Below are 27,775 nucleotides of genomic sequence, written 5' to 3' on the forward strand. Positions count from 1 at the left end.
AGTACCATTTTCGTACGTATTTTTATTAGTCGAATAAATGAATCGCATCTCTTATCGATTAATTGACTATAAATCGACAGCAACCTATTGGCTGAGTAGGTTAATTCAGGTCGTAAAAATTACTTTAAAGAAATGGGAATAATCTATATTTTATGTCATATTAATGAAAATGCTTGGTCATTAAAATCCCATCTTTCCGACGTATTTTATTTAATCAATTACAGAACATTGAAATTTCATAAACTTTCCATACAATTTCCTTTTCAAAAACCTTTCTACAAGATAATACAGTCTAATAATTTTTATCCATTTTAACGAGTACTAAAATCTTGCAATCTTTCGTAACACTTTGTGCTCCATATAAGAGACTCTTCTCCAACCTGCCAAATAAAGATGCACGAAGGATTGCAATGAAAACGTCCCAAGCGATATCGTCTAATTGGCCAGTTTGTCGCAGCGTTTATTTAGTCGTATTCGAATCATCGACTGTTTGATTCTAAGACGCAGCAACGGAACTAGATGAACTGGTGTGCACGGGTTTCTCCCACGAGCATTGCCCACGTGGCCAAGTGAGCCAGGCCGAGTTTTGCCTTCGTAGCTACGATAAACACGCGTCACGCTCGGTCGGAACCGCGGTATTGTAAATCCGCGAGAGCGCGTTTCGATTATATAATTATATCGAACGAAATTAATCCGTCCCGGCGTACGTGATTCGTGTCAAGGCGAAAGTAGCGACGATGCTTTCCCGCTGCTCTCGAGGTAACGCGCGTTTATTCGCGAAAGTGTTGAGAAAATTGTCGAGTTTTTCCAACTATAATCGTTCGTGCAATTTCTCTCAATATATCTTTCCGGAATGATTATGGTTATCCGTCACGATTTACTCGCTGAATCTGACGAATGATTACGGATTGAAGGGATCGTAACGAAAACGACTCGGTCAGTTTTCGATCTTTTTCTCTAAGACAGCGAAAAATACATCGTCTTTTCTTTGTTTTGATTTCAATCCTTTTTGACAGAATATTCATCAGTGACATCATCGCGTTACATAATCGTTGTTGAATGTTATCTGTGATTATATCATAGAAGGCCGGTATCCAATTAAGTTGAGAATTGTGTAGCTCATGAATAAGATTGTTTTTCAGGAAGAATATTTCCTAGTTAGGGTGATATAGCGAATCTTATGCTCGCTCGGACTTAATCTTCTTTATTAAATGGCAGGAAAATAATAGAATACTTATGAATATCAAATATTTTTCTATTCCACTACTGTTATCAGACTGAATCATCTTGATATGTCAATCATCGTCTAGGAAAACAGCGATCGAAGTAGCAATTCTGCTGACAGAAACAAATTGAAATTGATTTATCTCTATTTAATTTCTAATTTCATACCTATAGAAGCTCCCTGTTAAAAAGCAGTCCAATTAACGAATTAATTAATTTAAATAGTTAGTCCTCTGTGAGATTTGAACGTTGAAACATCACACAGAGAATTGAATTTGTAAATCCATTAAAAACACTAAATCTCGAATATCACACGCTCGTTTACAAGATATGTTACTCGAGAAATGCTTACGTAGTCATCAATTACCGAGCAGTCGCTGTTGCAAGTGAGAAATTAGATTTAAGGGGATATTAGTTGAGCATATCGAAACAAAATCTACAATGCCTTCGGACTACCGGAGTAGAATTACGAAACAATCGAGAGACGTTTTAAAAGGCGAGATGTGTAGAGATTCTACGTGAGTGATACATTATACAGATGTATACATATGATATTAGTAAGTGGTAAAGTTATGTGAATGCGAATAGACTGCGACATAGACATGAATGAAGAATTTCAGGCAGAAAACGAAAGCCGGTTCTGCCTGCGTATATATATTTGTTTCGAGATTATGACGAAATTGACAGAATGTTACACTGCAAACAAGTTCATTGAACGATTAATAATATGAACTTTTTAAACATAACATGCTTAACAACTCTGAAAATAATTCATTAAATACTTTCATCAAATACATGTATTTACTTTGAAACAAACGTTCTTTGTCATTGTAAAAGCATAAAAGCACGCGTGTGAGCTTTTTCTTTACAAAGGATAGAGATCTTTTTCTATCTGAAGCTTTACACAAGAACGAAGGATTTTACCCGAACATACATATTTGAAAAATATCTTAATACTTAACTTTCGTAGTTACTCGTTACACGATAAATCATTATTAATATGTGCAACGTGTTAATTCTTCAGCAATAATAAAATAATGCAACGTATGCGTTAGAAATGTACACTGTTGACCCGATTAAACGCTGTAACGCTAGCTGTACGTCGAAGTGTCATATTTACACAAGTATTTCATGATCGATGTCGCAAAAGGAGACTGAAAATTGTCTTGATCAATCAGACTGGGTGCTTGTTACCCGAGAGAGGGCGTTATGAAATGTGTACCAAGAGCGCGTATTGTCGGTGAACGCGAATCCATTGATCACGCTGTTACCAGACAAATGTTGCTTTTTCTAGATTCCCATCGCTCGTTTAAACGATGGATTCGCGTATTTTCTAATCGCGACGTCGATCGTTATCCGTCTCTAGGGAATATTTCCGAGCTCTTGAATGCCGAGTGTGCGGACTACGGTTGCTATTTACGATCTTTCCAGCGAGAGAAAAACTAGGCAGGCGAACCATCGACGAATTGCAGTAAAAACTCGTGAAATATTCTATCGAAGTAAAAAAGTGTAGAAAGACGAGAACTGTCGCAGCGTTGTAGTATTTTATAGTGGTTGAGAAATATTCGAAGTATCGTTCATTTGTTTTTTCACGCATTTTTAACGCGTAAATAGAAAATTCGAAATCGTCTATTGGCAAATAAGCCATATATTATTGTCATGCTTTTTAACTATTAATTTAGATTAGCAAATGCTGTTTATAGTTATTCGACGTTCGTTTGTGTACTTGGGTCGTATTCAATTTCTGTTCATACAGATCATCGTGTTATTATAAACTGTCTATTATAGCTGTACTAGTCATAGCGTCCGGATATTTACAAACAGTGTACATACTAAGTAACCAATGTTTAGATTGTTCAATAACATACCACGCTATCGTATAGCCTTATATAAACGACACTGCGTCGCAAAATATTCATTTATAAAGCGAAAGGAATAACAAATTACTTCAGCTACGTTAATTCTCTACGATCGTATCGATCATTTGTGGTTCCAACTTTTCTATATTATTATAGCAAATGTTGCACGTCGTGCCGAATAAATCGATGTATGCTTCTTTGACGCTTCCAAGAAGTAATATATATTTCGTAGAAATACATATGCCGTGAGTTTTAGAATTAAAGCCGTTATCCATGAATCGATATCCTTGGCTGAACTCTGCGGTCGAAGGTCTTGGTTGCACGAAAGATTCATTGCTATGCTCGTGATCTTCTCTTCTGTTCGGCAAGGGACCGTTTGTTAATCGAAGCTTTCTCGAGCTCTATCGCAATTGCGGTGTTCCTCCGTGGTATGTTTGTGCCTGCAGATACGATTCGGGTTACTATTTGTCGTAACTAGAATTGTTGTGCACGCGGAAACAAACGTGTATCTTATGCAAGAGTCTTATTCGTCAACACCGTATCAAGCCACTTACAAAACAAGATTATTGTCATAATATTCGTCCATTTACTTTTGTCAGTACGATTTAATAACATCGCTGAACATTTTTGTTTAGCTTTCGTAACACGTAGTTGATCTTGGAATAAACATTTTCTCGGGATTCTTGAGTAGCGCGTTGAATTCTATCAAACGGAACCTAATATTTCGCGACACGATGCTAATGTCACGACCGGCATACTTCAAATCCGATGGACCGATGATGGAGATAGAGATGTGGCGGCCTTGGCGATAATGTATATCGCCGAAGTGCCTAATGAGTCATCTGTATCCTAACGGTCCTTCCACCGAATGTCCTAGAAGTGTGACGACGGTCACGTACGCCTACAGGGTAGTGGGGATATTGAGGGATGACAAACAAAGAAGAAACAGATGCCACCAAAAGTCAAATTGTAAGAGCTTCAGTCTTGGAAAGTCACGGCTGGAGCTCAGAACAGAATCGCAGTCAGTGTAAATTCAGAATACAAGAAATAAATTCTCTTGTTTTTTTTTGTTACCTTAATTTTTTCTTTTCGTTCGAGCCTCCTGCTTTTTATTTTACATGACACTAACGAGGGCCAAATATATGGTACTTTAAAGCGTTTGTCGTATTTTCTTCTTACGTTCTGTCCTACGTAACAAAGATCTAAACAATTGAGTTCTGAATAGCCGAAATTTCATATTTTGCTACGGCGTACGGTACGATATCGTAATGGATGGGAAGGAAAAACGCGAGGAAAGCCAAATAATAGAACACGTCGTAGGACTTTCCGTGCGGAAACGAGCAAATCGATTCGGATTCGAACGTGTCAGACAAGGTGGGAGCGCGTGTCGCCCACTCGTTACAACCGAATCGAATTACATAAGACGTCCGTGGAAGTTTCTTACTCATTGGTCGGGTCGCGAAACGCGCGCGCGTTGATGCGTGATTCATCTTTTAATCCGGTGACTGGCTGTTCACGGTGAATAACGGTGGGTTATTTTAAAGCTAACATCCTGACTGATCCTTCTAATCGAAGCGACCCGAGGGCGATTGACCTACAATAAAAGAGAACGAACAGCATACTCTCCCTGTTCTGATTCGTCATTTGCATTTGGTCGGTATTTTAGAGCGTATAACGTCGATTTTCTGAAGATAAGAATGAATCAATTTGATACGATGTTGTCATTTTATTGTCACGTTATTCGATTTATTTATTTATTCGTTTGTAATTTCTTTTTAATTCGCAAGCATCGTTAAATTCCACTGAGTTCGTATTCCCATTATAGAAAGGAATTGCCAGGGTTTGCTCCATATTTTCTTCGTTACTATTTCTTCAATTTTCTGAAACTATTATCGCAAATTGCGACGTACGAGCCATTTGGAACTGACTTTTCTAACGAGGTTAAAAATCGACATTCCCCGCCGACGCAATGGATCGTCTTACGCGCGATTATTAAATTGATGTTTTCGAACAAATCTCGATGATTGAAAGAATCGGAGCCCGAACTCGAGGAAATCACTTACGAAGAGTGGAGCTGAAGGGACAATCACTTTTTCGAGCTATTCACGAGGGAGATACGTATTTGGGGTGATTACTAGAAAGCTCGTGGTGATGATGTTACTTCATTAGCTCGCTGATTATGGGTCTTTGAATGCGTTTGTAGAAAAGGAGAACCTTTCTGAAGCTTGATGAGATGATAAATTACGAGCAACTGAAAGGAGAAAATTAAGGAAGCAAAACGACGTATAATGAAAAGATAGTTAACGAGTGAAACAAATTTAAGAAAGGGCTAGCAGGAAATCAAGAAAAAATCTATTGCTACCAGAGGAAATAGAAAATTGAATAAGCATAGGAAGCTAAATATAAAACAATGTCAAACACGCATTCAGCCGATTCAGCGTTTAATTACCGACCGTATCCGAACCAAACCATCAAACCGAACCATCGGAATCGATTAAACCTACCGACCATTCACCGTGTTCGTTTCTCGTGCAAATCGATCACCGATATTCGAAACGAACCGCCATCAGCCTCTTCGTTGAAACAACGAGAAAAGCTGCATATGGCGAAGGAAAGTTTACCGATCAATCAATTGATATGATATCAATTAGACGAGTTTAATTAGCATTCGCGGTTTCGAAAGGACCGCTATTCGATTGGACGAAAGCTATTCGGATTGAACTCGATTCGTGCAATTTTCAATCGCTTCTCGACCAGAACTGTGCCAACAATCGTGATTGGCGATTCTGCCTGTTCCCTCGTCGTTCTTTCTTTTTTTGTTCTTTTCTCTTCCATTATCTCGTTCCTTCGCTGTTGCAATAGAAAAATATAGCGTGTTCGAGATCGATTCGTCGTAAGCGACCATTACCGTCCTTCCTTTCCGTTTACAGTGAACATCACCGGTCTAACTCGTCTATACGCACCTGTTAACCCATTTTCCGCGCTTTTTGGCGATACGATGACGCAATATGCCGCCAGCATGGAGCAACTGCGTTATATACGATCTGCACGGAGAAGGGACCTGCGTTTGCGCGGAATCAACGCGAAAAGAGAACTTTGGAAAATGGAACAGAGGGGGGGAGGGACTCTCGAAATTGTCGAAGCCGCTTTACGTACGAGTCGCGATTAGCAGAGGCGTTTCGTCGACGTGTGGTCAGCTTGTAACTCGAACACGTGTTTCTTGTTACGTAAATGAAACACATGGGTCCCCGTGGTCCGAGAGCACAAATTGTTAGGCGACTTCCTTTGGCGGACGAGAATGCAGGAAACGAGGAACGAGCTGTTAATTTGTAGCGAGATGAAAGTGTAATGGCAATTTCAAGCGACTGGTTAACAGGAACAAATGAGATTCGTCTATTTCTAACGCGTTTAGCGGTTGGAGTGATTTAGATGTATTTTTCTTTTTTACCATAGATTCTAATGTATGCGCAATTCTAGAAATTAATTAGATCGAGTATAATTAGTGAGTCAAGTAGGTGGTTGGTAATTAATGTTTATAACGACGTGTTGTAACGACTTGATTTAGTTCGCGCGATTCAGGCGCTTGCATCGTAGTTTTTTCCAATCATTGATACTGTATTATTTATTGATTAATTTGTTATGTATTTGTAGCGGAGCTCTGCGTGGTATATAAAAAATTTCGATTTCAAATTTTCGGAAATTTAAATATTCATCAGTTAATATTGAATGAATCGGTAATAATAGCGAAACAGCATAAAAGTTGAAGGGTTACTTAAGCTTAGCACTTCAAATGGAGATGAAAGCTAAAGTTATCGTCTTAGAACACAGATGATATCGCTATGATTAATTACCTCGAGATATAACTTTCTGCTTGGGCATAAAAAAAGAATCTTGACAGCTAATAGTTACGTGTGGTTACGATATGGTTCCAATATTATTCTTATCTCTATAATTTGGAAAATAATCTCCAAACTTAGAATTGCTTACGATTACAGTTTTAGTTCGAAGAGAATCGCCACTTTAAAATATCTATTTTAGAAGATCATCCAATTAAACTAAAATAAACTCTATTAAGTAGATTACACGTGTGTATGTTTCTCAGCCTGTTAAATTTCAATGATACAATTCATAAAATACAAGAATATCTACGTGTATCGTATTATGCAAGGATAACGAACGGCTGCGTCTAATTTAAATTATTAAAAACCAAATTGCATTAGAGCGTGAAATTTAATTTTCATCTGACTAACATTAAAACAGAGATAAGTCGAATATATACGGAGAAGTAGTTGATAAATTGTAGAAATAACAGAATTTTCAGCCAAGTACGAATTTTATAGGGCAAGGTAAAGGAACATCGCGTATACATGATGAAACAGAGCCGTTTTTCTATCGTCTAAAAATAAAATAGAATAAAACAGAAATGTCTGGATATTTCTTTCCACGTACAGAAAACGTAACAAGACAGAAATGCTCTTATCATATCTGTGTCACATCGACGACAAAAGCGGTACGAAAGAGATTTGTGCCGATGTTGTACGCGATATTCGTTCGTACGATCCGTACAAGCGTAGAGAAAAGCCGCGTTGGCTTTACGTAATCGGTAATAAATACGACCGCAATCGATATCTCGAACTGACACCCATCAGTGCCGCGCCAAGCCGAATTGAGAACCATTAGGGATTTTCAACGATCTAGAAGAGAAGCTATTACTCGAATCGTGATTTTTAGCTGTAAATCTCGATGCAGCTGAAACGTCGTCGTTCCAGTGGATCACAGTTCTATACGTATATTATATCACATGTTGGATTATTAACGTCGTTCTCAAAAACCTCCGCGATTATATAAGATCTCGTGTTTCGACTACGGATTATTCCTACATTTCAATATTTCATCGAATTCCCTCTGGGTGATTTTTTCGAAATGTATAACGGACGAATAATATGAATCGCTGATTCGGTATGAAAAAAAGAACTGGCTTTTTAATTCATTATATTTATCGTAACAATGATAAATCAATAACTCTTACTATTTTTAGGAAAGCGTAACACGAAAAAGGCTTTTTTATTTGAGACGTTGAACAGAATTGTCCTATTTATCGAAATCAATAACACGACGTTGTTTGCCTTTGAATTCTTTCATTCACAGTCGTTTCGCTCCAATTTTCGGATGACATTACGTTAGCACAAAGGCAGCGGAATATATATCGTGCCTGGTAAAAATTTAGGGCAAGTAAAGAGGATTATCTTTAGAAGGATAAAAGAAAGTATGTTGCATTATTATTTGTAGACTTTGTTTTATTGGTTACTTAGAATTCAGGGAAAATCTCGACGGGATTGTAACGAAAAGCGAAGGAACAGTCCATTACGAAACTTGGCGGGAAACGCCCAGAGTGCCGAAACGACTATTACGTAAACTCCGCTTCTAAAGTTCGTACAGTGCTCTTGAACTGTTCATTGTTTAACAAAAGTTGTATAATAACAGTGATCTAAGAAGATTATGAAATACGTTATTAATACGCAGCCAGCTTTTATTTCTCAACAGTGTTCTCGTTGAAATTCGAATTATTTCACGATTAATTTTAGGAATTGTATAAGTAAACGTTAACTCTTTAAAGCTTCCTTTATCGTTCGATTTGAACATACTATTGACCTAATATAAACATTCGATTTTGAATTAAACATTAACCACAGCAATAAATCGGAGGTTACCTAAAGATTACGAAATTCTCGTACATGTTATCGTTCAACCGCGGATGTTTACATATTTATGGGAAACTGACGCGAAAATAGACTGTGCATTATATGCAAAAGTAATTAGATATTCTACTTACTATAATAATCGCCCGATAGATAATCTACTTATTATAATATATTAATTGCTATCGTATTTAATAGGTGAAACAGATTTCTATTCGAATTTCATTCCGTTAGTTACACGTATAAAATTCAAATTTCTTCTCCAGTTATCACATTTCACGTTTCTATTAATCAACGACGATCTCGTTCAATCCTATCAATTTCAGAGTGTCATCGATTCAATGGAACAGTCCGAAACGATCAATCGCGAAACGATGAAAATTGTCGCAACGAAACCTACAACGAGCTTCGAATATCTTTCCAAGAACTTAATAAAATATTTGCCAAACGTTCCACAAATCGTTCTTGAACTTGCATTGTCAGCGCTCGGTTCATTCAGTCGTACGTGGTTCGAGCGTTCACCGTGAGAACAACCGGTTGGAGGAGCAAAGGTTGAAGGATTGCCGGTGGTTGGCGCTGAACGTCCATAGTGGACGAAGCATCTGGGAATAACTCCGGTGACCGGTCGATACACGCGGGACAGTTACGTAAAAGGGAATAATAAGAGAGAGAGTCGTAGACGCCGCGCCGTGCAGGCATATTTGCCGAGATAAGATAAAGGCCGGCCGCGGTCACGTGCTCGTTGTGCTGTCAAACTTCTCTGTTATGTAAACTTCGCGCTTTCTTGGCGATTTGCCATTTATCGGCGGCCGTGGGTTCCACGGCATCGGGCACTGCGATTTATTTTCGGCGACGCGAGCACGCGCGCCGGATACCGCTCCTTCCTTTTCCCCTTATCGTTGCATTCTCCGCGGGGGAAATCATTTCCCGGCCACGCGACTTCTTCGTACGCAATCTTTCTCCTTTTTTGTTTTTATTTCGATTTAATTTGCTCATATTGGTTTTATTACGCGCGTTGGTTTATTCTTCTAGATTACTTCTCTTGATTTCTTTTTTCGTATTGTTTGTTATTATATTTGAAGTGAAAAAATTACCACCACTTACAATCTTTTCCTCCTCGTTTTCTCGATGAGATTCTCTATTCGTGGATTCTGTATATTTTCCTCTATCTTTCTTCTTTTGTCTCGTTGATGCGTTCGAGGCGAATAAATGATAATCATTATTTTATTTGCATAAAGATCGTGATCGTTTTCTTTCCAGAAACCTTCGTAGCGAACATTTTTCATTTCAAATAACATTTGTTGTATCACGTTCGATAATGTAATTTCTCCTTTTTATTCGATAGTAAATAAATATAAATTTAAGAGCAATATAATAACCGATAAAAATAATAATATTCGGACTTATCCAAACGACTTATTTTACAAACATTTTGAAAAATTAATTTTATGCAACATTATACGTATAACGGCGTTAAGCGAGCATAGTTTGGACTATGATAGTGCATTTCTCCACCCCCTTTGATAATGGCGCGATAACGTGACTGGAAAAATTGTGTGCTAGATGCACAGGAAAAGTTGCGCGCAAGAGAAAAGATAAGAGAAAAGGGTGAGGTCAGTTGTGACGTGGTTTTCATTTCGGGGGCATGTGCAAGCGACCACGACATCCGTCGTGGATAACGTTTCCCCTTTTTATCGTTACATCGAGCGGAAAGAAATATCGCAGTCGAGGTACTTACGTACATACGTATCTGCAACCGCGAATGTCGAAACCGGAACCACGTTGCCGATCATCCGCTCGCTGGCTATGATAAAAGCTGATTTCTTTTTCCTTTCTTTTGTAACACCTTACGGCTATTGATACACGTGTTACGTAAGATGCGTCAAACAATGGAAAACAATACCATTTTTAGAGCGTTCGGCAACTCTTTTCAATTTTACGCGAACATGCGAAATATTTCACTGTAAATTCGTGATTACGCAGCGGATTTCGGGAAACGTACGATAAAACATGAAACGCATCGTTTCACCTTCCCTCCGGTATTAATTAAACATCATTGGACCGTATCTAATAACATTTTACGGACGATTCCGGCGTTTCAACGTGAATTCACGAGTGCTGCCAGCTAAATTCCTCCGGATTCGCTCGTTAATACTTACCCTCGTAAATTTCCCTACACGTAGGATCTATTTCCACGTTATGAGGTCGACGGGATTAATTTGCAATTCGTCAGATATATTTGCAAACGTTATATATCTCTATCCTAGCCACAATTCATTCGTCCGATGAATTTCCCTGCCACCGATACGAGAACGAGTGAAACACGATTTCTACCATATCGATTTGGCCAGTTTCTAGGCGACTATATTTACTACCATCAGTAGCACAAATTACAGATAGACTAGATAGCACTGTTACATCAGCATTTAAGAAAAAAATGTTCGCATAAATTCGAGCGAACAGAATCTGGAAGATAGCCAGTTCGAAAAATTTACGCGCGTATTTGTACACTGAATAAGCGGATGATTCGATAGCCTCGAGTCGAGTGTCATCTTAATTATGCGCAATAAGCATCGTCAATATTTTGCATGTAAATATTAGATCAGTGGTGCTCAACCGTTACATGCATTTGTTGTCAAAGACTTAAACTCCCAAGTACTCTTAACGATAATCCAAACAGTCTCTTAATAATCTCTTAACAATAGTCTAACACACGAACTCTTGGGCCTTAAAGCGAAACAGATCTTTCGCTATCACCGCCGGCATCTTCAACTAACGTAAGTATAAAACAAGTGGTCCACTTTCGACCAATGTATGGCCGATCACGAGTATCAGGTTGTCCGAAAAGTTTCTTTCTCCTACAAACACGTCTTTTACGACAACGCATCTTTATACAAACACGAAACCTAATCTGTCAAACCTTGTGATTGTTATCTTGATAAAATAAAGTGGCTCATACGATAATTCGATAAAATGATAAAAAAACGGAAAATGTTGTGCATCTAAAATTATTTCCTTCTAAAACGAAAGAAACTTTTCGGACGACCTAATACTAGGAAACGTGTATATCGTTATTTGAAAACCAATACTTTATATATCTTGCTTAACGTTATGCGCAAAACGATACATTTCTCTCGTAATTGTCTAATACTTAAATCCCCAAACTCTCGTTCGATCTGAACGCAATGTACGCGATTATGGTCTATTCGTTCTCACGTTAAATCCCTAGTTGACAAGATTAAATCGCTTTCCACGTAGGTACATACATAGCTAGCTTCCATGTACTTGTTGCCAAGTTTACGGCACGTAAACACCTGTAACCGGTAGCTATAGAATGTAACCGGTAGAATGATTTTTCTAGACCACGCGGCGATATTCGAAACGTGTAGCATCGCGATTATTATCGATATGGCCGAGTCGTGCGTTCGAGCACGTTTCATAACATTGCGTTGTCAAGCCAGTCTCACGTAACGGGAGATTCATTTTTGATTGATCAATTTTAAATCGTTAATCGCCGTCGAAGAACAAAGGTTCATGGCGTTGCGTTCGGCTGATATACAGAGCGGAATAATCGGTTTATTTTGTCGATGAAAATTGTTTTGATAGGATGACTTTGTGTCTATTGCATCCCGCCTTTCGGCACTTCCCATTTCCGCCCTTAATTTCCGCGTTAATTGAATTTCAAGTTTACGAATAACTTTGTTACTCTTGCCATTTAATCTTCGCTTTATTTTTACTTCTTTGTCGATAATTGTTTATTTGACGAGTCGCTTTTTAGGATTGTTAAATCCATTGGTAATTATACGATAATTTTCTTCGATATTCCGCTTTCTAAAATATATTTTCGTACTTAGTGTATATTCATGAAATAGAATATGAAGCAGGAGATGAGATGATGTCGCGATATAGAAATAAGACAGCGCGTATTTACCTTTAGAACTTAAAAGAGCTTTTCGGTATTTCGTCAGAGAGCTATTTATCTATTCGTTCAGATAGTACGAACCGAATTTATCGAGAATCACGAAGAATACGCTTGAAAACATACGCCAAAGGATTTGCTAAATACGCTGTTTAAAGCTACCTTTCGAACATACAAGCGCAATAAAAAGTCCATAAAAGTCTAAGAAAATAAAATTCCACATTTTCCTGTATACAATACCAGGAATTCTAAAAATACATACACCGATTTTATGCTATCTTCGCTTATCTCAAAACAAACGACGCTTCCTGGTTTACGCCTCCGATTCAAAGGCTGTCAGCTGTAGGAAAGGAATTTTTATTCCTCGGAACGTTTCCTCAGATCCCTTTATCGCCAATCCGCGATGTGAGGAAAAGAAAATAAAGAGCAGCGGAGGAAAGAAAAAGAACAGAAAACCCAAGGTACAAAAGGCTGAAAACACGGAAGGATGAACATCGAGCAAAGAATAGCGGTAACAGCAGAAGCAGCATAGACCACGTGGCCGCGCTGTGCGCGTCGCGTAACGGCAGCACAGGCCGAATCTATTTGGTTGTGGAGATCGACCGGCCGATTACGTAACGATAGATTTATATAAATGGTTACGTTGACACTAGAGCCCCAGCCGTAGCTGCCTCGGCCATCGTTATATTATCTAACGTAGAGCACCGCTTGGAGGTACGTCCGATCTACTGTTCCTCTGTCCGAGGAAATTGCCACGAACGTTTAATCGTCGTTACCATCGAGCGGACCAAAGTATCACATTGTTCCAAAAATAACGTCGTCTCTTATTTTCCATTTCGAATTTCTAAGGTAAAATAGAACGATAGCTGGCAAAATTGTCAATTAGCATCGATACAGGAATGACCAGTATCGACGAATTTTTGAAATTTGACAGCAGTTCTTTCTTAAGCATCGTTACGCGAAAAAGCGTAAGTAAGTTCTTCGTCGTGTGAATGCTCGGTCGCGCACGACGAAAATAACATTATATGGATTGAAAGAGTTGATCGACAATTGTTACGTTGTCCGTCCTATTCTTTGAATTTAGCGCGGGCAAATTTTCATTTAGTTCGATATGTTAAAATTCTTTGCAACCATCCTGATATGGCCACTATACAGATGCATGTAGCTCTATTGTCTTTGATTCATTTCGAGTTCGATATATGTACTTGAAACTCACGTACATACTTAGATTCTATCTATAATATGCATTATGGTGTCACGAGTAAAGCAGCTATTTCAGGTGATATATGTATATATTTAGATTATAAATTATGTACATTAGATGAAGATACATAGACAATACATAGATAACTACCTGTTAGTAATTATTATATTTTCGTAATTTTTAATTTTTCATAATTGTTTGTCATCTTCCTATCGGTTGTCTTGCTTCCCATTGTTTCAAGTCCAATTCTCCGAAAAATCTAAAATATTCCACTGAACATACGTTCGATGGCTATCAAAGGGATTGAATCAATTATATATGCAATGGTTCGCATGCCTAGATAATGTACCCCGAATATCGATGAATAGCGTGAAAGCGTAGAAGAGGTTGGCACGAGGATCGATCGGCTGGAAAAGAAGCGCGATTTCCTCGAACCGACGTCGACACCGGGCGACACTTTCGCCCGTGGTATATACGCAGGCGCGCAGGGTCGACGTTTCTGTCAATTACATAATAAAAAGCGTTATGTAAGGACGAGCGCTACGCATAAAACGTAGTGCCAGTATGCCCGGCGACGAACGAACGGAATTAATCGGTTTCATCTTAGAGTGGCGGATATACGGTGGAAGGGACGTGTGCGGCTCTTCTCTGGAGCTCGTCGAGTCATCGACATTGGCCGTTGCTTCGAATTTATTCAACATCTGTGCGAACACAAGGGGATTTAGTAAAATGTTCGCAGTGGATGCAATTGTTAGAACGTAATTGGTTAGATCATTAGTTTACGACACGATGAAAGACAGAGTATGTAATGGGGATTAAAAAAATACAAGTTTTGCCTTAAGACAATATTTTGTAATTTATCGGCGGTTAGGTTACGTATCAAATTTATATCGGTTGATAATCGCTACTTGATTACCTGTTTCTTAAATATAAATTTATAATTTTTATTATTTTGTATATAAATTGCATATAAAGGGACGGTTGAGAACATACGCTTCGATATTACGAACTCGCTTTTCACTCGTAACGTAACTCGTAAACAAAGGTGTCCACCTTTATTCTCTGTTCTTTCATTCTATTCTATTTATACTACTATCGTATGTGTATGTATACAAATAGAAATAATACCGCTCCTCAATGGTAAATAAGCCTTAAGACAATATTTTGTAATTTATCGACATAGGTTACGTATCAAATTTGTATCACTTGATAATCGTCACTTGATTACCTGTTCCTTAAATATAAATTCACAATTTTTATTATTTTGTATATAAATTGTATATAAAGGGACGGTTGAGAACATACGCTTCGATATTACGAACTCGCTTTTCACTCGTAAAGTAACTCGTAAACAAAGGTGTCCACCTTTACTCTCTCTTCTTTCATTCTATTCTATTTATACTATTATCGTATGTGTATGTATACAAATAGAAGTAATACTGCTCCTTAATGATAAATAAACGTATACCGCTCCTTAATTTATCATTATCGATTGACAACTGCCATTACATCGAGAAACATAAACGTGTATCAAGTCCGTTTCGTATTCATCGAAGAGTCAGACGATCATCTCGTTGAAGTTTTACCACGACTGGTTTGTTATTGGTCGTGTTCATTTACGATGAGTTACCGTACCGGAAGAGTCATAGCGTTCTTGATGATCGTTCGGCTTACCACTTTGCGCTGCTTCTTGCGAGTTTCCGACGATTTACGACTTCTACTCTGGACGATACACCTCGGGGAGTAACTAAGAAATTGGAAATTGGTAGACGATTGGGAGATGATAGGTTGCGCCGCGTTGAGAATTTATCGGGCAGATTTAGTGGAAGATCGAGGACTGCTCGAGGATTAGAGAAATGATTAATTGCGGTGGTTTGTAAAGTTAATTTCGTAGGAGATTTGTTCTTTAAATTGGAATATGGAAGAGCGTAAAATTAGAACCGCTTGTAAACAAAAAGCGTAAAACTGTCTGTTTAGGGTGAAAATAGTGTGGTAGTAGAAGATTTGAAGCCAAGGCTATTAGTAAGAGAGAGGCTTTAATGTTCGTTTCTTTGACGTAGATACATTATGGTGAAAGCAAATTGCTGTTCTACGTAATTATGTATGTTCTACATGAAATACAAAATGTTCTCTAAATACACGTTTTTCTAATTAGAAATCAGAATAAACTATACGTACAAATTAGGTATAAATGCGCGATAATCTTTCACCGACTATGTTTCTACGCAATAATTTATCGTGAAACGATAATGTACGAATCGTTACGAGGTCCTTACGAAAGATCAATTTACGAATTGAAAGATCGCTGAAAATTATCGTAACAAATCTACCGGAGGTAACTAGGAAAATATGACGTGTGTTCGCACACTTTGACCATATACGTTATATTATTGTTCTGAACTCTTCGAGTTCTTCAAACTTCAAACTCGTTCATTTCGAGCATCATTCTTGTTTATTTTTAGAAATTCTTTCACTTCGAGCTATCAACCTCAAATAGGAGGATCTCAGACAGCTTCTTCAGGCCTCGAATCTTCATTCTTACAGACTCTCGTACCTCGAACTCTCAGTCTTTAACGGGAAGGAACAAAGAAACTTTACAAAAATCAGGTGCCTGCTACCAAGTAGTATGAAAAGTCGCCAACCACTCCTAAAAGTCCCCTCTTCAGGAAGTCATTACCGATAGGAAGTAATCTGGGTTTCCAAGGAATTACGTGACTTCAAGGCGAGTCTGCGATTAACTCGCTGCCTAACCACTTTTCACGAGCTTCTACTTTCGTTTCAATAATTCTCCTCATATCTGAAATCTTCCCCGCAGTTACCTCTGAGATCTTCCCTAAAAACAGATTCTAAAATTACCATCGAAATCGTTTCTAAAATCGTTGCCGGAATCAGCTCTGAAATTATCCATCGTTTCACGAACGTTCGTTTCTATCGCGAACAGGCAAGGACGAGGTTATTTCATTTACATTTTGTTCGACGGCTGGCTATCTGGGCGCGTCGACTGCTTCGAAGAAGTGGAGAACACTGCAGCTGAAGTGGCGGCGTCAAGGAGGCCGAGAGAGTAGGTCAGAGACAGCCAGGAAACTCGATCGAACGAAAGCATCAGCGGGGCGGTACTTGACCGTGAAAAATGGCCGTGTGTCTGTGCAAAGCGAAACAGCGAGGCCGGTCAGCGGATATCGTCGCTTTCTTGGCTTGGAGAAAGCTACCTGTTCTATTCCTTTGGCTTCTAACACGAGTAAAAATAATATGCGATTATCGCGCTGTCTCGAGGACACTCGCAGAGAAACGACAGATGATATTGTGGGAATTTTCTATCTGCATAGGATTTTCAGGATATCGTGGAAGAAAAGTTGAAAATATAATAATTGATGCTCTTGGATGGGACGTTGCAGGAGGGGATGGGACGTTGTTTCGGTGTTATTCTTACGACTCACGATAGAAGTAAAGGCAAGATTACAAGAGATAGCTATCTTTCGTCTTTCTTTAGATATAAACAAATTTGTTGCTTTTATCGTTCACAATTTGTTTTATGAAATAAAGGTTTTTGTTGGCATAGGAAGAAAATAGATACGAGAAATAAAATACAAGTGGCGAGAGAAATATGTCAGGTGTAATAGCTAAGTCGTCGGTAATTTTCGAAAGTGCTACTACGTCACGTGGAAGTAAATAGTATCGTGCTTCTAGAAGTCGCCAGGGTTATTTCAGTGGTAAACGTAATGATGTAAAGTGGAATTCAATTTGTAAAACGATCAGAAGACATCCAATCGTGGTCGGCTAATGTATCGGTTATTACACCTGCAAAGTGTCGTTACATAATGTTACCGTTTACAACTAGCACGACACGTTGGTGAAACGTATCAGCTGACGGCAAACAATGATTTCCGTGCTTTGCTTCGAGAAATTGCACGATCATAGTCGTTCATCGTTGCAACAACGTTGCCAATCTCTGCTATTTTTATTGATTATGCATACATTTCGTTATGTTTGTGAAAGTTTGATCTGGTTGTTTGAAATGCAGAAAGCATTCGATCCAATTTCCAACTCTCTGAGCAGCTGCAGTTTATTTTAAATAATTCAAATATCACAGACCCTTTTATCCTTTTTATTTAATTCAAATATTTGCAATTTCAAATTTCTACAAGTGACATCTTATTCCAAGCACTCGTTAAAGTTAAAGTTAAAAACAGATACTTCTTCTTTATTTTCTATTTTTAATATCTGAACCTAGTAATTTTCCCAGCTACGACGACACATAATTACTCGACGTGAGATGTTACTTCCAGATATTTTAATCGTAATAATTGCTATCACGAAATATGTACTTAGGAGTTGTTAGTTATAAATACACGCTCAATATAAAGTAGTTTTTAAGCTACTTTCACTGAAATTATTGTCTAACGTTATAACTTCTGTAATTCGAACGTTAAAAATTGCAAGTCAGTTTCGATAATATCATTTCCTATCCGTCAGCAAATTTAGCGAAACGATATATAATTTCCTTGCACTGGAAGAATAACAATGACATCCGCGATTAACAGACCCAATAATCATTACTATACATCTTTGTCACGTACTCCAATGTATGATACATCTATGACCCTGGGAGTAGCAGATAAATGTATAAAGAAAAACGAGTATAAAGCAGGTTGTCATTAACTTAATCTTATCATAATACAGAATCTAATCTCATAACTAGACTGCAAATATTTATTTAAATGAATAGAAAAACATGTAAAAATATACAGAATTTATATAATTTGTAAAAACGTAAAGAACATCCAAAATGAAGTACTTTAATATTTACAGGGTAGTGCAAATCTCTATGTAAATTCTATCCGTTTTAGTTGCTTGCATAAAAATATAAATTTGCAGGAATGTCCATGATCTACTTACAGCGACATAGAACTAAAATTCAACACCGGATATGTCGAAACTGTACAAACGAAAGAAGAAACCACGCTTCCCCACATTCATCGCAAAATCTTGTCGCGTTTCCGCCAGTATGCAACGGTTTCGTAAGGCTTTCGATTTCTTGCGATTATTTTGGCCCGCGAAAGCATCCGGGAAACGTGGCGATTCCTACCTCTACGTAACAGGAGGTGCCAGTGGCGTTGGGTAAATTGGCTGGGTGACACGATTCACAGAGATCGCGGAGATGTCTTATGCAAAACGGCGCGTCGAGTACGCATTGTACGCGCGTCGCGCGATTTCCGCGGATGATGCAAACTGACGCGTGCGAAAAGAATTACGCGAGAATACTTTGGCAAGTGGCGTGTCAAGGGACACTGTCGTCGTCCCGACGTACGTTCCACCGGTCGACACGTGGAGCATTATTGATCGTTGCCAGAATGGAAGGAGAGAATAGTAAGTACATATGTGCCGTTGATACGATGCACGCTGTGCTTTGCTGTCTTACGCACGGCTAACCTGCTGCTACTGCTTTCGCATTATGTCGAAGTTGAATTATGGTATCGTACGAAAGCCTTAAATCAATTGTATATACGTGTCTCGTAATGGTCGGCGAATATATTTTTAGGAAACGTTCGCGCATGCTGTTGTACGCAACACGCGGCGTTGATCGTTCGTCGTTTATTCTGGTTCTACGTATACAGGTTCCATGCATGATTAATTCTGCATCTACTGTATATCGATAATAATTTTTTTTTAGTACGTTTCCCAAGCTCAAGAAATTTGTTAACAATAAAAAGATATACAATTTAAAAAAAAAAGAACAATTTGACACGGTTAAACGCATCCTTCGCGATAGTAGAGCGCGATCGCAGGTAGTCGTCCACTAGTTTGATCAGACGATGGTCAAAGCCGCGGGGAACGGGGTGAATCGCGGGAAACAGGGTCTTTTGGTCTTCTCTCGACACGCTGGTGCAGCTGCATCGGGCGACGCATCGCCGTTGGATCGAATGGACGTCAGCCGTTCCGGCGCAAACAGCCAAGCGTTACGTAAAGGTCGGTCACCCGGCCGCGTACTTCATCGCCGTGCTTGTCGTTGCTGCTGCTGTTGCTCGAGGTACGGCGGCTTGTTAACTCGCTTCTCGAACTCGACCTTTATCTCTTTCTCGCGTCTTTCTGACTGTCTGTTTTGTCTCATTCTTTCGACCATTGTGGTGCCACACGGTGGTGCCTTTCTTCGATATATTTCATGGCTGCACTTTCCTGCATGGTAACGACCGCGCTACGGATATTTATGCAAACTCATATTTTTACGAACACGAAAGAGCAGAATCTAATTAAAACGGGTACTCTACTTTGTATAATTTGCTGTATATTATTATAATAATATTTTTGTATATTATGACCATTTTATATCTCCTCGGACTTTCGAATTTTTCATGGATGTGTAAAAATTCGGAGATTGTAACGTGGTGAGAATTTCTGTATCTTTTATTCGAGAAATTACGATTCGAGGAGATTCGTTTAAAATTGAAGAATTTGCACGAAGAATTGCTCGTTAGCAGATATTCTTCATAGATCCGGCATTAAAGCTATGATGTGGAATTCTATTTGAGGAGGAAGAAATAAATGTCCTTACAGGTTGATTCAAGGAATCTTGAATAGAGCGAACTTCGTACTTCACGATAAATGAAGGCACATTCTACGTTTGACCTCGCCAGACTCGGCACAATTAAGTGTATTTTGTGATATCGTCAAGTATAATTACAAGACCGTTAACCGACGTCTTACCAGCCTTACTTTTATTTGAAAATAATTTTACTCTCTTCGATGATAAAATAATTTATGTAAGAACTACGCTAATGACACTTTTCTAATGACCGTAAAATAGGTGCTTATTCGGTATAAATGATACTAACGTTCGTCGGTCGATTTTAAAAGTTTCGTTTTGATGCGATATTTCTGAAACCACACGTTTGCGTGCAAAATGGGGACAACTATGTTTGCATTTGCAGATAGTAGAGCAGCGCTTTACGTGTTTCGATTAATTTAGTGTATTTTATCGATTGGAGAAACGACGCAGTACTTGGTTGACTAGCTGATTAACTTGGAAACAAAGTTCATATAGACTTGCATTCAACTTGAAGTTTCTACAGAGTTACTTAACTCGATGGCGAAGTTTATAATCAACGAAGTGAGATACAATTGGAGTTACAACGAATTCTATGATAATCACAATGCAATAAGTTTTATTGCACTGAAACTCCTATCCAGGAAACTACGGTTCGTGTGTTTCGATTTGACCTGTTATGCAGTCAAGTCAGTAGCTACAGACGTATCCAACGTGACAAGAATCGCCATGTACTACAATGAAGGCTTACTGGCAATATCGGAACATCTTTGAGCTATGAAATTCTAGAATTCGCAACACCGCTATTATAAGACTTGTTCTGAGATATAAACCGCTTGAAATTTTCATCCTGGTAAAGTTATCTCAAATTATTGTCGGATCACGTGATTCCCAGATTTGCGTTATTTTCAACTTTGATCCCAGACAATGGATCCCGAATCTATGAATTCGAATCTATGGTTCCTGGATCTAAGATGTTATTGGTCCCCAGTGGAATTTAAATTTGGACTTAGAATCTCAAATTCCAGGCTTCCGAGGTTCTGGACATCGAAAACAAGTCTAGACTCTTGGATTTTATATTTAATGTCCGAGATTCAAAATTTGGTGCCGAGGTTCGGAGATTACGATCATAGAACAGGGATAGAAAGAATAGATGGAATAGATACGGGATCCTTTGACTCACGAATGGCTTCAGATGGACCTCACAACTATGTGGTCATGAATCGCGAGATTCTACGTTGTAGAAATTGGCCGCAGATTCCAACGGCATGGATTACCAGGTCACACGCTTCAATTGTAGATCAGGACAGGTCTCATGACACTTGGATCATGGATTATTAGGTTCCACGGATCAGTGGTTTATCGGGACACGTGCCACAATCCCTAGGTCGTGGACCTGGAATTCTATGTTCCTGTTATAAAAGTAAATCTCGTAACTTTAGGATTATGGACTTTGAAGTTTGATGGTTCAGAAATGGGTTAGAGTATTCTATAAGTTTGAGGTCACGTAGTTTGGGATCTTGCTGTTCTAGAATATCCTGATGCATGTTCTACTGCATTGTTGTAGTTTAGACTGTTCTCTTGGCTCCGATATCTTGGCTTCGAGGAGTTTATTACTCGATTATGCTTCTCTTATTTGGGTCGTTTCCCTTTGCGTTGGTTCTTGTTAATTTCTGTATCTTTAAAATGTTTAGCAGATGTTACCTCATTGTGCGAAGTCGACATTGGTGTTTATGTTCTTGTGATTTTTGCTGCATTTACGGGAAATTCAAAGATGAAAAATGCGATAAAGATGCGAAACGTGAACGATATTCGATGATATATAAAATATCCAAGGTAAAGTATTTGTAATCTTCAATAAATGAAATAAATCTCTATTGTAATTCTACTACAAGTTTTCATCTGAATATAGATCTGCATAAAAATTTACATTATGCTAATTAACGATGTTCAAGTATATCTCGTTATTCTGCGACCGCTTACTATTTTTTACTTTCCTGTTTTTTTTTTACAGATTGTGTCGTCGCTATAATACCGTTGTCGGTTAACGGCATTTCCAAGCAATTGCACTTCCTTTATTTAACTTTTTTCACGGTTTTATTAGCGATGTATATTCCACTTCTAATATAAACCAAAGCGTTTTTATCGAAGCGTCCATTATTCGATGAACGCACTCGTCTGCGATAGCTCGACTTTCATCGATATCGTGCTCGTCTAATTAATTATCGACACTGCCTCCTCTGTTTTCTTGCTTCTTATTTCTTGCAACAGTAGGTTTCTTTCACGCTCTTCTTTCGATTTAAATATTGTGAACGACGCTTCTTCTGGTGTGACTCAACCACGACGAACGAATGTCTTGTTTCTTTCATCAGTGAATTTCTTTTCCACAAACGCTAACTCCTTTTTCCAATTACATACGTGATCGATTCAGTACATTTATGGATGCGATATGTCGTTAGCTACGAGTTAGTTATTATAAGTTAGTCATCAGTTAAAGTTTCAATAGGGTTAAATTTAGCAAATTTGTAAAAGTGACAGTGAAAGGCTTCAAGGACCATGAAGCCATAAATCGTTGATACCGATATCGGCTAATATCGATTTGCTGTATATATTTCAGTAGCGATGAAAACAGGCGGATACATTTTGAACGAATTACTTCTATGTTCTAAATTGTATCTTTCCTTTCTAATGAAGTTACGTCAATTCAGCTATTACATAGACGTAGCTTTAAACGAAGATAGAGATTGTCTCTTTTTTCCGAGCACCTCCAGACACATGTTATTCCGAGAAGAAATAAATCGGCAGACATGCAGTTGTTAAACTCGTTAACGCAACCTCTTTAAGCTGTAATCAAGTTGATTAAGTGGGATAAGTGTGTAATCGATTACTCGGTCTGCATCTCGATTCTGTAGCCAGGAAATAGAGATATAATAGCGTGTAATACGATCGGTCGGATTAACGAATAATTTTATTAGTTGTGAGTAGTTGATCATTTTTATGATTAATTTCAATCAAGTGATAAGACTTCTTCGGTTAAGAACAGTGCACGAAGGAAATAAATATATCTTTAACGTTGCTACATGCGAATACGATTTTAGATCATCCTAAATACCATACTAAGATTTATTTTCCTCGTATCCGTAAATCAGAAAGCATTTCAGGATTTCTATTTTTGCATGCACACAAAAAATGCTTCAAAGAACGGTCCAAAATTCCAGTGACACTTTTACGTGCTCTTTTGCTGACTCATCGGGCCAATTTAACGAACATCTGGATCTCGTTCATTGGCCGATCACGTGTGTCTATTCGTTAGATGTTCAGGGTAAAGGTTGTTGTTTGCATCAGCCTTTAATCTCTTTTACATGTGTTTCACAGTGGAGGAACACTTGAACGATACGTATAAGATTCATAAGGGCTTATTTGTCTGGAAAAAAACGTGGTGATGTTCTGTGCATTTGGTTGAACGGTTAGACAGACCTGGTTTTCTGTTTCTTTTTTTTTTTCTTCTTCTTTTTTACTTCTCCTCGGGAGGTACTCGCGTGGGCAGATTATTACTTGCGTCTGTGTGGAAGTGTTGCGGAGTATTGCAGCTCGTAACTTGTTCTCGGAATGAACTTCTATCGATTGAACCCGACATCCTGTTCTCGTGCGACGCGCTCAGAAGGCCCTTTGTCTTTCTTCGCAGCAGAGCGGTTCAGATCGAAACTGGTTGGCAGTGGTTGGCCCTGTTTTTTAATGACTTTGACTTCTTTCCGTATCGTGTTGCACTCTCGCGACGAGTTTATAAGAATAAAATAATATTCTATGTTCATTTGAATTTTTAGGGATTTGATTATTAGGTATATCGTATCGAAAAAAAAAAAATTAAAAGTGAAAATATTTTGCCAAAATTTTCGCTTTGAACGTAATGCTCTTGTTGTATTCCTCGAATACCTCCGGGAGATTGAAAATAAATTTCGACGATGATCTCATGGAAGAAGATGGTTTTATGCCTTTTTACTTTTATGTGTTTTTCTTTCTTTTTCAATCGTTTTCCGTAGACTACAGGAAGTTGAACATTTTTCCTTTTTAAAGTTGTAAACGTCGTTTCAATGTTGGCTCTTCCTTTTCAGAAGAATATGCAATTTTTAACGGAGAATTTACGAGCCGCGTTCACTCGTTAAGGATGTAAACGTTCCTCTTGCCTGCGAAACCGCATTTGGAACGCGCTGTTCAAACTATAAGCGTTCTTTTATGCATTTCGCTTCTTAGAGAGGTTAATCCCTCTATAAATCACGTTATTAAAGATTAGAATGTTATTTTACTTTGCACATTTGTCTTTAAATTTGTCCGCTACATATTATTCGCATATTACTTAAATATAACTGAAAATATTAGTCTTGGAAAATTGAGCAAAATTTTGCTAATACGATGCTGATATGACACGGGAGCTAAAAATAAAAATTTCCAACACAGCTGAGAAACGCGTTTCTGTTACTTTTGATACTTAATTTATTTATCACTTGAATACGTGGTCTGCCAGCGTTTATTACATTTGCTCTAAGAGGCGAATAAATAATAACAAGTGTTTTTAGATTCAATTAAATTTATCTTTCTGTAAACTCTCGTGCTTTTTAGTCATATATAAATATATTTCCTTCTGGAAGCTTATTTTCTTTAAATGCGACGATGCCAATATATCGCGTCAATTTCCTTCTATGTAAATTCATTCTTGTCAAGTGGAAATCTAAGTAGGACATAAATTTAGCGAAAAAATTCGAAAAGTCAACAATCCCTGGTTTAAGTTTTATTACTAAAACACGACGTTTCAAACGAGAAGCAAAGTCATAAACTCGCAAAGTTTATACCCAGCGTGAAAAAGAGAATTGTAAGGTGGCCAGTTTACTTCATCGTTCGACCGTAAAATCGCCATTCTTCACGCTAAACCCTCGCTGTCATAATCGGTGTCAGTTGAACGAAAACGAGCAACAAGCTGCCACGGTACCGTCAAGAAAAGCGTTGGTTGCGAGTGACGAGCATGCGATTTGCACGATACAGGCGGGACTGCATCCTGGCATTGTGAGCAATGTCATTGCCTCCGCGGGTAGAGGCCCTTGCCTGGTCGAGGACGAATTTCCGGCACGCGCCATCACCACCAATGCCAAGTCGAACCGATTCATCGACCTCCATTTATCAACGCTGACCGCAGGTCCGTCGACATCGTAAATCTTCTTTAAATGCGTTTTGCGGATTGTCGCGCGTGCGACATTTAGTCTCGCAATATACGAATACTCTATTCACCGGATTGCTTTGTCATGTAGTACGATTATGAAGACAGAATAGGGTCGCGACGATGAATTTTTGTAGCACGTTTTAGTATGGCTGCAATAGCCAGATTTATGATGATTTATGGTATCATTTGGAAGATCGAAATTAACGTGATATTTAATTTCGACGATGAGCAATTTGGTTTGGTTTTAAGTTGATCGCGAGGTGTGATGATCTGTGCTACTGTAATACTTGGAACCTTAGTATTGATATGATCTTCAATGTTGGCAAAGAGATTTTATTATTATTGAAAGAGATATATCTACTGTTATAAGATAAGATTATTGAGAATATTGATCAGAAAGTAGAGAGTTTTAAATGGTTGGATTGCAGGGGAATATTTGTTGATATTTTTATCGACCAAAGTTAAATAGTGATATTACCGCGTTATATAAGTTCAATTTTAATTTACCATATAAAAGGAACTTTTCATTCGACTTGATTTTATAACGAGGGACAGAGTAGTAGCTAGTAGCTCACGTTTAAATGATATTTTACGCGTAATAAATGAAGTTTCAATCACACAGCGAACTGTCGTAATTATGGAACAGTGGTGAATATTTCGTTCATATGCGCACAGTCTCGAAGAGGAACGGATGCCATCGAAATCGTGACCGCGTACAAACCTATTTCGAGAAAGTTACATGACGATGTTCCAGCGTGACTACGCGCATTCGGCTTACACGAGCGTCTGGTTCATAGTAAACTTTACCTTGAGCAAATTATAGGATGAAACGTTGCATTAGGCTGATTCGTTTGATCGGCGCTTATGGGAGGAGTAATGCGATCGAAACCGTTTTCTTTAATTCCCGGTCGGTCTAATGCCACTGCTCAATTCCATAATTTCGTATTAATTGTATGTAGGCGAAGAAAATTTTATTATTTTTTATTCTTTTTTATCTTCGTCAACGTCCAGCAATAATCTTCGAATGACGTAAATTTAAATGTTACCTTAAGGACGAAGAAGAAACGACGATGTATTTCTTGCGTGGAGAAGATTTCTTTTGCTCGATGTTCAGATAGGATTGCTTTTACCTTAATGCGACTCACGATAGTCGTAAAGATATAAATTCTACTTTTCGTTTAAATATTCTGTCAAAACGGAATACATATTCGTATAATGAGAAACCAGATCAGAATGATAAAACTACAAATGTACTGTACATTCTGAGAACTTATGAAACAATTTTATGTTCTGCGAATAAATTGGGAGAGGAACGTTGACGCTTGTATCGCGTAACGTTCCTCGTTGGCATAGCCTATAAATAAACGAATTGCCTTTTTAGGCGATTATTATCATTATTCTGTTCCATTCGCGATTTGTAGTTTTATCGTAACGAAGAAATCTACGCCACGGTATTACTTTCTTTACGAAAAGGTTCAAAATAATTAATGATTCTGCGACGGCTGGTTAATTTCTTAATTTACGAGCCACTTTATACATTATTCAAACGATCGAAATGGCTTCCCCGGCAATCAACATTCGTCGCGAAATCTCAATGACGCGAACGCTTATCGAATAGCGATTTAAGAGTAAGAACGATGTCGAGATTTGGAGAGCGTCATTGAGTTGCACGAATTTGTATTCAGCGAGAGATCGTTTTACGCTTATGCAAAAGTGAAAAAGATATTTGTCGTGACGAGGAAATTGTTTAATCGAATTGAATTGTTTAATCGAATTCCCCGCAGAATTTTTAGAGGCTTTAGAAACATCGGTTTTGTTCAAGAATTTCCTCGATTGTTACGTGAAATCTTTCGCCGAAATTTAATCCGCGAGAAAAGGTATTGCGGTGAAACAGAAGGGACCATCTTGTTGCCAAGAGAATTCCCGTCTGTACTCATCGGAGTCAATATCCTAGCGATGCTTTACGTTCCTGTTTCCTCCTGTTTCAGCGCCAAACAGCCCACTCCATCTTAGCAACAGGGCTCACGTTTTGCTCTTGCTGAATAGGCCTCAAGCCTCCCTTACGGATGCTGATCATGCTGTTAGGCTACGACCGGACTGGGGCAAGGTGAGAAACA

General features: G+C 38.3%; 1 protein-coding gene across 2 annotated transcripts in view; it reads left to right on the top strand.

Annotated features, from left to right (window-relative positions):
• Positions 1-27,775, top strand: part of LOC126915536 (LON peptidase N-terminal domain and RING finger protein 1) — a 64,652-nt gene that overhangs the window by 17,136 nt on the left and 19,741 nt on the right. The window contains exons 1-2 of one of the 2 annotated variants that reach the window (XM_050720284.1): positions 18,733-19,272; positions 27,647-27,765. In XM_050720284.1, coding sequence (XP_050576241.1) covers positions 19,071-19,272; positions 27,647-27,765 — 321 coding nt within the window. In that variant the 5' untranslated portion in view covers positions 18,733-19,070. Of the gene's footprint in view, positions 1-18,732; positions 19,273-27,646; positions 27,766-27,775 lie in introns of those variants that run through there. The other variant, XM_050720283.1, reaches the window with a different exon arrangement.

Source organism: Bombus affinis, chromosome 4 (genome assembly GCF_024516045.1).
Source record: "Bombus affinis isolate iyBomAffi1 chromosome 4, iyBomAffi1.2, whole genome shotgun sequence".
Classification (NCBI taxonomy): Eukaryota; Metazoa; Arthropoda; class Insecta; order Hymenoptera; family Apidae; genus Bombus; species Bombus affinis.